Consider the following 15906-nt stretch of genomic DNA (forward strand, 5'->3'; position numbering starts at 1 on the left):
TCACTCCGCGGGGCTGGCTTCTCTCCTGCACCTGTTCCTGTGTGGTGCCACCTCGAGAAGGAGCCGAAGCTGTGGCAGAAAAAAGTTGGTTGAGTGATTAATCGAAACGAAACATAAACATGGAATAAACAATACGGAGCTAGCCATAGTAGCTACTGGACGGAACCGGTTTCTTGTACGGGACAGTAGGACAAGTTTGGTGATTGGCCGTTTAATATTGCCTCGTCACGTTAAGACGTCGACTACGCGTGTCCTTCCATCAGAGCCAGGATAGGTCCTTGGACTCATCCAAAACGGAAATCATGCGAAGGGAGATTGTCCTCCTTCACGACTACCAAATCCCCTGTCTGAAGGTCTCGTAGAGGCTGTTTCCACTTGTTGTCCAACGGAGACCAAATTGCTGGCTGATTGCCTTAAGCCGTTGCCAACGGTTAATTATAGACAAGGCTTCCTGCTTGATTTCAGGCTCGGTAATGGAAAGGAGCGGCCGCCAGTAAGGAATTGGCCGGGGGTCAAAGCCAGAAGATCGGTGGGGTTCTTCGACATTGGAGAAATCCGACGAGAGTTCAGGACCATCTCGATGTTGCACAGCAACGTCGACAGCTCTTCGAACTTGAACCTTTGACTCGATGTGGCCTTGTAGAAAAGAGTCTTGAAGCTCTTCGCTCCCGCCTCCCACAAGCCACCCATGTGGGGCGCGCCGGGAGGAATGAAATTCCAGGAGATTAGGTGCTGGCCATGGACGTTGGTAATTTGCGCTCGAGTGGCTTCTAGAAAGTTGTTTATTCGCACACGTGCGGTAGTGCGAATCGGCAGGACGATCCTGGTCCTGAAGAGTTAAGCTCAAGGACGCTTGTTGTCCTTCTGTTGATCAAGGCGGGATCCCAGTGGTCCAGATTGATATTTGGGTGGACGCTCGTGGTCCGTTTCATTAAAGGCACTTGTGGCCCTGCTGCTTCAGTGGACCCTCGTGGTCCAGTAGGTGCGAGTAGCACCGGTTGTCCTGGTTGCGCTTGAGTGAGACGACGCAGGACGTTTGCAGTGGCCAAGGATACCGGATCAGCGGTTCCCGTAGTGACCCAAGTAACAGGCCGTTCGTTGATAATTTGCATACTGATTTTATTCTTACAAATCATGGCATATATAGCCATGCTTAAACTATCTTATGACTATTTACGTATAAACTATGACTTATACTGAGGTAGCAGAATAATATATGTCTTATTCTTGCTTATGTTGACTGGCCAGTGTCAATGCACCTGTAATTCGTGTGCGCGTGCATACTATGGTGCCAATATTATCTATGCTAAAACAATATGGGTGCATAGGTTTATGTGTACTTATATGTATGTTATGTGGTGCCATGATATTTTATTTAATGTCTGTTTGCGTCGCGTTGATGAGATGTTATATACTCATTCGCGTCGCAACAAAAGTCACGCTCCAAAGGCATTCCTGCAGCAGGAGCTCAAACGCCTACTCATAGTTGATTTAGTTGCTCCCACAAAGGTCGTGCCGTTGTCAGACTGGATTTCTTGGGGGCATCGTCTTCTCGCCACAAAGCGCGCAATAGAGGCTAAGCATTTCTCCGTCGTGAGGTCGGATGTAGATGGATAGCTTTCGTGCTGAAGCATACAAAAACGCACACGTAGCCCTTGGTGATCAGGCAGACTCGGCCTGTGTAGTTTTTAATTTCAAATGGTCCAGCGAATGGCCACCACGCGCAGGACTCCGACGAAATCGAAAAAACGCTCCAGAACGTCCCCAGCTGCAGACACGGATGCGGAATTCACCCGAATGGTACGTTGCTCCATTTCCGTGATGAATGGAGGGTGCTCGACGATGGGCCAGCTTTCCTGCGGCATCCGAAGCCAAGACGATACATATCACCACAAGTCGCTGTCCGCCAGATCTTGTGGAGGGACCCATCGACTTGCCAAGTCCGCTGGGTTGTGCTCCGACCACACGTGGAACCACCTGTTATCCTTCGTGGACTGACGTCGTGACCCTCGAAACTCGGTTCGCCACGAAAGTGGTCCGATTGCATGGTGGCTTGCTCAACTAGGATAGCTCGATCGTCGAGTCTGTCCAAAAATAGGGGCCGAAACTGCTAAGTGTGGAAACGTGGCTGCGCACCACCTCGATCCACCTCGGGATCCGTATCCGGTCCAAAGCTGGATAGCTCATATGGAACTGGCTCCACCAGTTGAGTAGTTGGGATGGCAATGAATGGTCCCACAAGATCTTCTTTAGACAGAGTTCCTGCATAAAAATCTTAGCCCGTACTACGAAAGGGGTCAGCCACTCCGCGGGATTGAACAGCTCGGAGATCAGCGATAGCACTTCGCCATTCATGTATGAGGGCTTGGCCTCCACATCGCTGGCAACGAAGAAAAATTCGTCTGTCGTAGCACTCCACCATCCTTGGGAATGTGAACCAGAAGTTTCTTCTTATTGGACGTCCATTTTCGCAGTGGGAAGCCTGCAGCATCAAGTGCCATCTGGAACCTTATGGCTTGAACTTTGGCCTCCATAGTGTGGGCGCCGGCTAGCACATCATATACGTACATGTAATCGCGGATGATTTGACTGGCTAGCCGATGATTTGACTGGTTAGCGTATATTGTGGCCAGGAGTCCTCTGCCAAAGGTGACCGTGATCAACTTGTAGTCACATATGTCACCAGTAGAATTCCGGAATAGAATTCTTTGGAAAGGCGTGTGCCTAGAGTCGACGATGATTTGCCGATACACTTTTTGGTTATGTCGGAACTGAAAACAAATTGGAAAAAACGTCATTTTAGTATCTGCAGAGTTAAATTGGACTGCAGGACGAGTCCCGTGTGCAACATATCGTTCAAGCTCTTACCATTTGTGGATGGACTTGACGCGTTGAACACCACACGGGCCTTCGTAGTGGTGCTGTCAGGCTTGCTGACAGCATGATGCGAAAGATAAAAATTATCTGCATTCGCTCGGAAGGAACTTGGCACATGTGCCCAAAGTCCAGGTACTCCTGGATGACCATATCGTACTGCTCTTTTAGAGGAACGTTCCTTTTTATGCGAGCTTCGTTCGTTAGGTATTAAGCCAGTGCGATAGACCTCGAGTGACCCAAGTCGATACGTTGTGGGTTCTTAGAAGAAGAAGTTTTGCTCGCAGACTAAATCTGCTTCCTTTACCCGAGTTGCGGGTAGATCCTCCACCTCCTAAAACTTCAAAAGGAGCTTGTTCAGTGAGGGCCCTTGTGGAGAACGACGAAATCGAAGCGTTCCGAAGTGGTCACCGGACCGGTTAAGATCCATCCGAAAATAGTTTCCTGACCCAGAAGGGTGCCGCAAATGTTTCGCTGGACGCCATACAGTAGTACTGATGGCAGCACATCTGCCCCAAGAAGAACATCTATCTGGGCGCTTCGGAAGAAATAGGGATCCGCCAACTTGAACTTTGGAAGATCCCTCAGAACGCTTTGGGGGATTAGGTACGATGCCAGCTTGTCTGCCGAATGTGGCAACACGAACGCGGAGGCCTCAACTTGTAGCCTTGGCTTTGCAGGCAGGACAAGCTTGAAGCTGCTCATATGGCGCGCGTCGGCCGAGACCACACAATTGAGCCCGCATACCTGGGGCTGCACCTTTTGGAAAGGCAGCTTCCTTAAACGTTCCAATATGAACGTTCCTTCTGATCCGGAGTCGATTAAAACTTTTGTCGCTCTTGATGAAGAAGCGGCGCTAAATTTAGCTTCGTACTGGCTCAACCTATCCGATACTGCTATGAACTTATCCACATAGGTGGGGCCGCATTCTGCCTTCGGCGACATCGCCCGGGTGGTCCGTTTATTACCGGCAGGAGGGATTAGGGATGATCCCGTGGCCACTTCCGCTTTCAGAACTTCACCTTCCATTTTTAATAAGGCGGATTTGGCTCCTCTCTCGATGCGTGCCGTTAGCACCGTTCGATGTCGCTCGCTTGTATATATGTATGTAGTGGCAATGAAATAATATTTGTTTGCTACATATTTGCACGGAAGCTTTATAGTGTGCAATATAATGATGGAATAATTATAAAGTAAGTCGATAAAATTTCAATCTACCACTTTTATTATGAGTATGGAACTTATGTAAGTGCAGTGCGAGGCTTGGACAGCTGAGAGAGAGAGAGAGAACGAAAAGGCGTGGAAAAAAACAACAAGCGCGCCGTTTGTACTGTCTTAAGTGTGTATAGGCAAATTATATGCGGAATTATGTTAATAAATTCCTTCTGCACTCATTAACAAATTTAGGTTAGTCCACTTTGAGATGCGGCGCTTATACATCTTCGCACTTAAGACCTTTAAAACATGCACACGGCCAAGTTTGACTTGGAATTTCTCTCTCTCAAAGGAAGGAAAAAGTGTATAGCGACTTATATACATACCTATATGTACATATATATATGAAATATACTAACAGGTATCGCCCGTCTTAATCCTGCTCAATATAATGCTTCAAATTGCATCTATTTTGTGTGTGTGCATGACCTAGCCATATATTTTCACCTTATTAATTACCAGTTGGAAGGCATTTTAGGTATTTAAATGAACATTTTCTGTTCTTGATAAAATATTATTCAGTAGTCCGTTACATGTTGGTTCTTGCCAAAATATTTCCTTAAACGTACACACACATGACCACTATAACTAATAATTTTTTAAGCTCGTTTTCCCCCCTTTGGAGCTCGAATTTTTCAAAAGCCTTTTTTAGGGTTTGGGTTGTGCGTTGATCACGAATCAGTCAGTCAGGACAAACTGTTTGATATACTTGTATATAGGGATAACGCAACGTTTTAAGATAGACTATGTGCAAAAAAGGGCAATAATTATAAGAGCATATCCTAATTTTAAATTCACATTTGTGTCTCTTCGTGCCTTATTGAGTCAATACGATCACGCACGATCGGAATATGAAACACTACTCTCGTGTCAATCGTGCAACGATGAGCCACGATCAAAAAGCACTGATAATGCCCATCTCAATTTCAACTTTCGATAGTTGAATCCACCGATACTATCGATACATCGAAGTTTGAATGCAATAAATAGAATATCTAAATAATAACATCTTATAATTTATTGAGCTCAATTAGAACAAATCATATACATATGTACATATATACATACATCTTTACTGTTATAACCGTACGTAGAGAACCGTGTATGTGTAGTCCGTAAAGTGGGTACTCATCTTTCGAAAGGGAGATCAAAAAATTAAAATATTGATTAAATCATGCACGATGCATTTAAATACTAATTAATGCATATGATTAATAAAAAAAACTTCAAAAAATTCAACTTAGTTCCATTTTAATGCGAAAAAGTGCGCCAGGAGCTGTAGTGTACCATAATTCTCCCCTTGAAGAAACGATACCCCAGAATGTTGACTGTGTTGTGTTTCAAAACAAAATTCCAATTCACTATCATTAATTCATAGTCGTACAAAAAAAGGGAAAATACTAATCTATATATATAAAACAGTTTGTCCTGACTGACTGACTGATTGGTGATCAACGCACAGCCCAAACAGTAAAAGCTAGGAAGCTGAAATTTAGACTCAAGTATCCTTTCATAGTCTAGGTGCCCACTAAGAAGGGATTTTGGAAAATTAGAGCTCCAAAGGGGGGAAATCGAGCTCCAAAGTTTGTATGAAAAATCAGTTTTCCACTTCAAATTTGGTTTTTATAATTTATAAAAGAATGCAAAAAAACTGCGTACTCGGATTTTCGAAATTTGTGGTGGAGCTTGAATTATTGGGGTTTTAATATGTATTCACTATATCAAATGAAAAGTTTGTGTTATAAATTTTTTCCGATCTATTTGGGGACTGTAATCTACGTAACTAAATCTACAACTTTGTGTTCAAGGATTTTCAACATATGCGTTTTACAAATGCAGGCAGAACAAACAATACAAAATATCAAACAGTTGGGGACAACTAAGTATACATACACACACACACATACAAGCAACTGTTCGTGTAGTTGCGTGCAAACGATTGAAATAGCCAAAGCAAAATGTGAGACACTAATGTGTGAATGTACACACATACATATGTACACATCTATGTACATGTACACATCTATGTACATGTACATATCTATGTACATGTACACATCTATGTACATGTACACATCTATGTACATGTAGACATCTATGTATTGTAATATCGTTTATTAATTGTGTGCTTATATTATATATACAGATCGACCTCGATCTCGGTCAAAAACATACAGACATTGTCTTATTTAATATTTGTGTCCAAGGTTTTAATCTGGCCGGTTCCTTTATATGGCATTTGTGTTAATTAATCCGAATAAAAGCAAACTAGGGGTTTATTTGTACTGCTATGAACCGAATTGTTAATGGCGAATTCCACCCTACTAACTAACTTGTACCAATCTTCTTGATTTAACGGATTTGACAACTTTCCCAACATAGGCGTTATTACGCGGTTTACCCGTTCTACCTGCCCAACGGGCAGTCGGCGGGGGCGACTGTAATAGTCGAAGTATTTTTTCAAACAAGCGTTAACTTCCTTTGTGCTCGTCGAGTTTACTGGATATAATTTCACGAATTTGGTAAATGCGTCTATCACCACCAACAAGTGTTTTTGCTTTGATTTAATACTAGGAAGTGGGCCTAAATGGTCTATATGTATCGTATCGAAAGGGACAGATGCTTTTGGGATACTATGTAGTGTTCGGTTGTTTACTGTCTTCGGGACAGAACGCAATATACATCGTAAACAATTCCTTACAAACTCTTCTATTTTACTCCTCATTAATGGGAACCAGTACTTTGATTTCATATCATTATAGCATTTTTCGGCGGCTAAATTTCCAAGTTTCTCATGGCTCATTCTAATTAACTGCTCCTGCATACATAACGAAACGTAAAGCGCTAATTCATTACTTGCGTTTACACGATAACCTGTTTCATATATTAATGCATAAATATCGACAGGGTAATTCTCTAACTCTTCTCTTTTCTCATTTATAGCCTTGTCTCTCATCTGCTCAGTTTGTAACAATAGATCCATATTCCTGAACTCGCGCCGACTACACCAACACACTCTGAATCTACGCATTTTAACGGATATGTACCATGAACGATTTCATTATTACTTTTTTCTAACGGATTCTTCTCTTCACTATTACTGACCACAAAACTTTCCCCCGGTCTATCTAACGGGTTATCCAACGGGTTTTCTATCCGGTTATCTTCCTCTATCTCTTTATGTTCAAGATAAACTCGGAAGCGCCTTAATGCATATATTATTGCTAAGGTTTCAAGCTTAAAACTGGTCATTCGTGCTTCATCTGCAGATGCCTTAAGGGAATAGAAATATACTGGGTGCATTCTATTATCATCCTGCTTCTGAAACAATATCGCACCATAGCCTCTTGAACTTGCATCCGTATGAAGTTCAGTTTCCCGTTTCGGGCTGTAAATTGCAAGAACTGGCGGTGTGGACAAAAGAGCCTTTAATTTTTCAAATGCTTCCATTTCTGTTCCCTGCATTGGAAAACGTCTCTTATTTTTTAATAATTCTACTAGCGGCTTACAAATACTTCCGAATGATTGGACAAAACGGCGAAAGTACGAAAACAATCATATACAAGAGTGCAACTCTCGTACATTTGTTGGTATTGGATAATTTTAATTTTATTGCTTGTATATGAGTGTCGTTCGGCAAGACTCCACTTCTGCTCACACTATAGCCTAAGAAGTCGATGGTTTTTCTATAAAATTGACTTTTTTTAAAGTTAATTTCTAATCTGTTTTCACTCAACCGACGAAGCAATTTAGTCAGTGTATCAAAGTGTTCTGCTATGCTTGTTGTTGCCACTACAATATCATCCATAAAGACCACAATCTTATTGTTTCGAACTAAATCATTTAAAGTGTTTGAAATAAATCTTTGAAAAACTGAGGGGCCATTTTTTAATCCAAACGGCATTCTGAGATACTCATACTGTCCCTGTGGAGTTACAAAGGCTGTATACTTTATTGAATCTTCATCCACTCCTATTTGGTGAAATCCACTTTTGAGGTCAATCACCGAGAAGCATGTCTTTCCTTCCAAATATTCTAGCCAATCTTCAATTAACGGCAGAGGAAAATTATCACGCACTGTTAGCTTATTTAAGCATCTATAATCAACGCACATACGTATTTCACCGGATTTCTTTTTAACGAGTACAATCGGAGATGCATACGGTGAATTAGTTGGTCTAATTACTCCTGATGCCATCAATTTCTCAATTATTTCTGACATTTTGCCCTTCTCATAAAATGAAAGTCGTCTCGGACCAAAGCTAAAAGGGGTACTATTAGTTAATCGGATGCTTATTTTTCGTATCGGTTCAATCAATGTATTACTCCAAGAATTTAAATAATTATTATAAATGAGATCTCTACACTGTTCAGCTCTATTCAAACCAAATTCGCAGCCAACATCAAATTTCATAATATTTTCCATTAAGTTTAATACGGGATTTCACTTGTCCGCAAACACAAAGTTGGGTTCCTCCCAATCCATGATATTTCTTCACAAGTGGATTTTCCAATACAAAAATACAAAAAAACTAACTGGGCTGCCGGTATCAAAACTGGAAAGAATTATTCTAAAATCAACAAACAAAAACTCACTAATTGTATGGCTGCCACATCGTCTTCGTCCTTTACCAGCTCTGCTGTATCTTTTATACGGCGTTTCGGGCAGTCCCGATGTTGATGGCCTCTCTCCCCGCAAGTGAAACATCCATCGATTGGGCGTTTCTCCTTACACAAATCGCCCCACGGTATGGCTCCTTGATGGAGGAAATATTCTTTTGCCGATCCACTCAATAAACGCTTTGCATAGAGCCACAAACGTTCACATGGCACTCCAAGCATACTACAAGCAGTCTCAAATTCGGCAATCCATAAACGAACGGGCAAATGATCATCGCCAGAGAATGCTTGCACGACTGCTTCCAAGTCTTTTATGTCGATACGGAGAAAAAATTTCAGCAAAACTGGGCGCCCTTGATTCCACAGAAAAGTGACTCATTCCTACTTGAACACGCGGCAACTCCGCCATTTGTTCTTCTTCAAAGTCACGCTTCTCAGCTGCCTCCACGGTTTGAACGGCGTTGCAAAGTTTCAAAGCGTCGTTGCATACCACAATGGCGCCACATTTCTTCATAAATGTGTCTGCACTCATTTCAGTTCAGTTCAGTTCACTCAGTTTCTGCTCTTTCCCTCTCCTCATCCATCACTGCTTTTACCGCTTTGCGCAGTTGGCAAATTGAGGCACCGTTATCTAAGTGTACACTTCTTTTGGTTAGCAACGCGCACAGCTCTTCTTTATTTAGCTTAAGAATTTCGGTATACTTCATTCAATTAACAGAGGGTTGTGGCTTCACCCCACATCTGAATTGTAATATGGTGTAATATCGTTTATTAATTGTGTGCTTATATTATATTGTTGTTTAATATAGATATACATATATACATTCACTGTAGGGTCCCCCTTTGGTAAAAGCTGCTACGCCCTTGAATGTTAATTAATTAAAAATTATTTAACATTTTTAAAGTAATTTTTTCTTTGTTTAGTACATTTGGCATTGGCATACAAAGAACGCAAATATCAAATAGTTGGGGACATCATATACACACACTCACACACAGAACAAGCAACAGTTCGTGTCTATGTATGCGGTTCTCTACGTACGGCTGAAAAAGTAAAGAGAAACATGCATGCATATGTACATACACATGTATGTATGTATGCCTGTGTACGTACATATATAGTATGTAAGTACATTCGTCTGTATGTATGTATACATTGGAAAATCGAGCACTGTTGATTGATTGTAATAAATAATGTTCTATAGTTTTAAATCAAATTTTTAAAACGAAAAACAACAACAACTGAAAGTCATTGGCTCGCGCTTCTTCTTTCGTTTTGATCATGGACGCCTGATAATTTCAAAGGCAAAATGCCAAAAGTTTACAGTTACCGTCGCTAGGCAACGACTGCGTAAGCGATAGTAAAGCCCATCTCTAGCATCTCAGCTGATAGCATATTTACAACGACTTACAGTTTTAGTGTTAGCTAACAAGTTTTAGTGTTAGCTAACAACGCTACAAATGTATTCTGAATAAATCTAAGAGTCATTTACCGTTAAGCCTATTTTGTGAGTGTATTCATGCAATTTACAAAAGCAGAAACACACCTTTTACGTTCACAATAATCATATTTGGAATTGAAGAAACAAATTAGTGAGGAATTAAAAAATGTAATACATACTTATATATGTATGTATATAGGCGGATAACGCCTGCATGAAAAATTTAAATGTATGTATTTAACATATGTATCATATCATATCGTACATCATTTTGGCGGGACGTCCCTATTTATAAATCAAAATTAAATGTCCCGCGTCGGACTTTTCGGGGATAACTCGACCGTGCGTACAACATGCTGAGGAAGCACACAGTTAAGTCAGTCCGCCCGGTGCGTAACGAAGATATGTACATATTTATGTATGTACGTAGAACCATACATATTACTTAATGTACTATATTTGCTATTTGGAAAATGAACTCTTTAAAAAACCTTAGAGAGCGTCGAATGTAGAATATCATATAGTAAATAAACTTATAATTATAAGCACATTTTACATAGCCCAGCAAAGATGGGTAAGACCAGCTAGTAATAACAATATAAAGAAAATGCAATACTCCATTCTTTTTCTTAACGCCATTCAAATTGAATCGGGTCTCAAATTTATATATAAGTATATACTTGTACATATGTATGTATATTCTCTTTTTTTTTTGTTAATTCAAATATGCTAAAGAATTGAAATCTCCATATTTATCATTGTATTGTAATTAACTTTTACTCACTCAACATTCCGGTCACAATCGTTAGGCCCAAGATGAAAAGCATTATAAATGTGGTGATATTGAATTATATACCCATACCGCAAAGTATCAGCTAGTTTGTGTTTCAATCAAATCAATAAAAATATCGCATTTTCTTTATCATGGCCCTCCTGTCGGTTATAGTTATTAGTTTATACAGGTATGTTAAAACTATTGCAATTATTATAGCATAAACAAAATAATAGCAGCTGACGATCTTATCGCATCGGTAGAAAACAAAAAACAACTCAAAAAAAAATTTTCTTCGCTACGACCGGCTGATACTTCAAAGCTTTTGGACCCATGTATGTACAGAATATATATATGTCTATACTCAATCATTCCCCCTTTCCGGGGAGATGGAGGTGTTGCGGCAACAGTGGTTACAAAAAAAAAAACTACTCCGACGTCCGCTTTGGTGTCGCTTCCCAAGCATGAATGATAAGCTGCGTTGGCACCGCTATCTCCAAATTGTGGGAGTGGGAGTGTGGGAGCACACAGGTCGGTTACAGTCGTGGAGTACTAGGTGTCGGGCACCCCGAGAAGCCCGAGATGACTCTTAAACGCGGCCAAACCTCCAGCTCCTCTAATGCGGCTGCCGAACTGATGGCTAATGTTGGTAGAAGGCTACTAGCACTGGCACTTGACTACAAGTTATTTATAAGTTAATGTTCAATAGAAAATATGTGTGTTGGTCTCGCCCTTTATGGCACTTATTAAAATTTGTGCAATGGTTAAGACACGTGGAAATTGTAGTTCACTCTTGTTCTCACTACCCATGTACAAAGGGCTTTGAACGTTTGACCGTTTGACGTTTTTTTATATATATAAAACAGTTTGTCCTGACTGACTGACTCACTGATTGGCAATCATATATATATATATATATATATATATATATATATATATATATATATATATATATATAGATTAATGCACATAGTTTATCGAAAAAATGGACGAGGTAAGATATTTGTTTGTTAACTGTACATATAATCTGTATGTGTTAGACGTGGTTTGTGTCTTGGCTTAGTGATCAATTTGTTTGTTGTGATGGTTACAGTGTATATCGTTCTAATCACGAGGGGCATGCGGGGGTGTTGCCATATATGTTGAAAATAATCTTAAATGTCGAGTGATTTCTAAACAGCCCGTGGGTAATAGTATTAAGTATTTGTTTCTGTACATCTAGGGAAAATATTCTATGGATAACATTCTTGTCGGATGTGTATACAGGCCGAACAGGCATACTGAGTACAACGAATTCTTGGACGTCTTTTCGTCTGTATCTATAAAATATGTTAATATTATCCCGGCTGGAGACTTCAACAGTAATATGCTAACGGAACGACAGCTAAAGGACGATATGGGATCCCTTGGCATGAAGCTTGTTAATACTATTGACCCCACACACTTCTCTAATACCTGTGATACCAATCGTAAATGTAAAGTCCAACGCTATAGGCCTAGACGAGTTAGATCTCAAATTTTTAAAGCTGCTGTTTCCCAATATTTGAAAATATATCACCCACATTTTCAATACATCGCTAACAACGTCCTGCTTCCAAAATAAGTGGAAATTCGGAAAAAATAATCCCTATTCCAAGAGGAGGCGATGATTTTAGGCCAATTAGCACTAGAACATTTAATGACGAACCAAATGACCAACTACATGATAGGAAATTCACTCTTGAACGACAAGCAATTGGGCTTTAGGAAGAATAGGAGCTGTACCACCTTTTTAATAAAAATCATTGATGACGTTCGCACGCGAATGGACAACAGTATGGTAACCTTCTTAACCCTTCTTGACTACTCTAAGGCATTTGACATTGTACATCATACCATACTATGTACTACGTTAAAAAGACTATATAATTTTTCTGACACTACAATAAACTTAATCCAGTCGTATCTGTCCAGTCGCCACCACGCAGTTGTCACTCCTGTTTTCTATCTATGTCAATGATCTTCCATGTTGTGTATCAAACTGTGAGTTACAAATGTATGTGAGTCGTCCTTTAAGTAGAATTGATGAATATGTTTCTGCCTGTATTGACGATCTTTGGGAGATACATATATTGGCGGGTATACAAGATGTGTTCCAAAGTAAACAAGACTTTTTGAACAGAACAAATGGTTTTTTCGGCAAAATCAATTTATTTTATTCAAAATAGTCTCCTTCTGCTTCAAAACACGATCCAAAAGCATGTCGAACGAGAGTTTTAGCTCGTTGGCCGGTATGGCCGCCAGTATGCCGGTGCAAGCCTTTTCCTTTCATGGGCAAATGCACTTTTCCGAAAAGGTAGAAGTCGCACGGTGCCATATCAGGTGAATACGGCGAGTGGTTAATGGTTAAAATGTGATTTTTAGTCAAATATTCGGACACAAGCGTCGATCGATGAGACGCAATTTTAGGTCGTCAGTCAATTTGTGCGGAACAAACCGTGAACACACCTTTCGTAAGCCCAAATGTTCGGTCAAAATGTGATAAATCGATGTTTTGGAGATGTTCAATTCCATTTCCATCAATTTCAATGATGATTTCGGCGATTTTTGATGAATTCACTCACAGTTTCGATGGAATTTTCGAAAATCACGAATTTTGATTGGCCCACATGATGATCGTCATTTACGACCACTTTGAAAACGTTGAAACCACTCGTGCGCTCTGCTACGGGATAGGCAATCATCGCCATAAGCTTGTTCCATCAATTGAAACGTTTCGGTAAAAGTTTTACCAATTTTAAAATAAAATTTAATGTTGGCTCTTTGTTCGAAGCTCATTCTCGCACCGATAACACAAACATACTGACACTTAAAACGCAATAATTTCACTTCCAATCATGAAATGGACAATCGAGAAAGATAGCAGATTCTAACGCACCAGTCGACATATAGATAGCGCCACCAGGGGGCGCTAGATTCAAAAAGTCCTGTTTACTTTGGAACGCACCTTGTAGATTTGAAGCTAGCCCGAAAAAGTCAAAATATTTATTAATACACAAAAAGAAAGTACAGACACTCAATTTAGAGAAACTGCGGCTAAATAACGAGCTCATCGAATACGCAGCGAGGGTAACCAACTTTTGGATAACCATGAACGAAACACTATCGCGGAATAACCATGAAAATAAAACAGTTGGAAAGCTATATACTTCGCCGAGGCATCTTTGACGCAGCATTTCCTTCCAGTTAAGCTCAAGCTCCTAATTGCTAAGACTTTCTTGACACCCTCATTATTCTACGGTATTGAAATCTTCGCGAGCTGTGATGCTGTAAGCCAGAATAAAATTGCATGATTAATGTTTAGTATTAAAAGTAGACAAACTATTACGACAACAAGATAATTGTACAATCTGACCTTTAACTCCTGGTTAAAACTGAGAACTTTAACCTGAAGACAATTACAAGCGAGACGCACTTTAGACATAAAAGTCAAGCACACTTGCAATGAATATGTAATCAATTAATAATAATATGAATAAATTTAGTTAATTTAATTTTTTTAAATTAATTGCTAAAAGTTTTGTTTGAATTTTTTTCTTTTTTGTGACAGGGCATTTAAGAGTTGAGCTCGACTCTTTCTTATTTTTTTATAGCCTGTACCCAAAGGGTGAAAGGCTATACTAGTTTTGTGCGAATGTATGTAACACACAGAAGGAGGCGTGGCAGACCCCACAAAGTATATATATTCTTGATCAGGGTGACAAGCCGAGTCGAGCCATGTCCGTCTGTCCGTCCGTCCGTCTGTCTGTATGAGCGCAACGATCTCAGCAAGTACAATAGATAGGATAACCGAACTTGGTATTCAGGTTCCCCCAAGCCCCAGGCAGATCGAGTTTGTTTTTTTTCTGATAACCCCCCCCCCCCACCCCCCCCCCCGCCCCCCCCACTCCCCCGGCAGCGATGCCCGCAGCTGTTGTTGATGTTGCTGCTTTGGTTCAACTTTATGCTGCATACATACACGCATAGGCACGTGATGTAAATGTATGCTGCTAAAACTGAACAAAAACATATCTTCTAATTTAATTTAATTTAATTAATTCCATTTTTTTAATAATTTAATTTTTTTTTAAAATTTTTCTTTTTTGTTGAGAGTACAGGCTATTTTACTGTCGGGCTTGCTCAACTGTAGCGTTCTCTTTTGTTTCATTTTATTTTTATTTCATTAAAAATTAATTTTAGCCATTTATTATTCAGTTTTACAAAAGTGAGCTTTTGCAATGTGTCCGGAGTGAGGTTTGATTACAGATCTGATAACACCAAGTTAAGGGCAGAAAATGCACGACACTCACTTTCAGGAACAGAGTGCACTGCACAACTTTCGCTAGTTGCTATAAATTCGAAAAATGTAACCTTTTTTCTTCCCAGCACTGTATTATATTTATATTTATATCAACTGGTTTCGGGTTATAATTATATATTTCAAGATAAGTTATTTGTAATTTCTTATCAAATACGTCATCTTTTTTTTCGTCACCTAAAATTATCTCAATAAAATAAAATAAATTATTTAAAAGAGACCAGGTATTTGAATCAGTATTCTCTGACTCAAAAGATGTTGATGCTTGCGAGCTGTCAATGCATGGGGTTGGCGTGTTCAAAATTTCAAGAATTACGTGAGTTATGGTAAATCACTAATAGCGGGGGAGTGCGGGAGTGTGTATCAGAATAAAGTAAGTAAAAATGTTAAAGTCGGGTGTACCGACTTTGAAATACTCTCTACATATATTTAAAATATAATTATAGAAATTTAAAAAATTAAGAGAATTAAAAAAAAAGTTGATTGATTTTACCTCTCTCGGTATTCGAACTCACGTAATAATTGCACATTTACATAGCAATTGCGTCTATTTGAGTGTATGAATGTCTATGCGCGTCTATTCGCGTCTGTGTGAACATATTTGCAGTCAACCACAGCACCAGCATCAACAACAGCTGCGGGCAGCG

The 15906-nt window shown here is 39.9% G+C and overlaps 1 protein-coding gene across 1 annotated transcript; it reads right to left on the bottom strand.

The window, feature by feature from the left end:
* Positions 1 to 1312: 1312 nt before the first annotated feature.
* LOC115633656 lies at positions 1313 to 3751 on the bottom strand. Its single transcript, XM_030531101.1, has 2 exons — positions 2869 to 3751; positions 1313 to 2771 (listed from the first exon to the last, which is right to left on the bottom strand). The coding sequence occupies exons 1-2, from the start codon at positions 3025 to 3027 to the stop codon at positions 2352 to 2354; spliced, it is 579 nt and encodes a 192-aa protein (XP_030386961.1). The 5' UTR covers positions 3028 to 3751; the 3' UTR covers positions 1313 to 2351.
* Between the last annotated feature and the right edge of the window lie 12155 nt (positions 3752 to 15906).

This window comes from Scaptodrosophila lebanonensis, unplaced genomic scaffold (assembly GCF_003285725.1).
Source record: "Scaptodrosophila lebanonensis strain 11010-0011.00,11010-0021.00 unplaced genomic scaffold, SlebRS2 tig00000001-arrow-pilon, whole genome shotgun sequence".
Lineage (NCBI taxonomy): Eukaryota > Metazoa > Arthropoda > Insecta > Diptera > Drosophilidae > Scaptodrosophila > Scaptodrosophila lebanonensis.

Coding starts and splice junctions, on each gene's coding strand:
- LOC115633656 (XM_030531101.1), bottom strand. CDS start 3,027: ATGGTCATCCAGGAGTACCTGGACTTTGGGCACATGTGCCAAGTTCCT. Junction 2,772..2,868: donor GTCAAGTCCATCCACAAATG/GTAAGAGCTTGA, acceptor ATTTGTTTTCAG/TTCCGACATAACCAAAAAGT.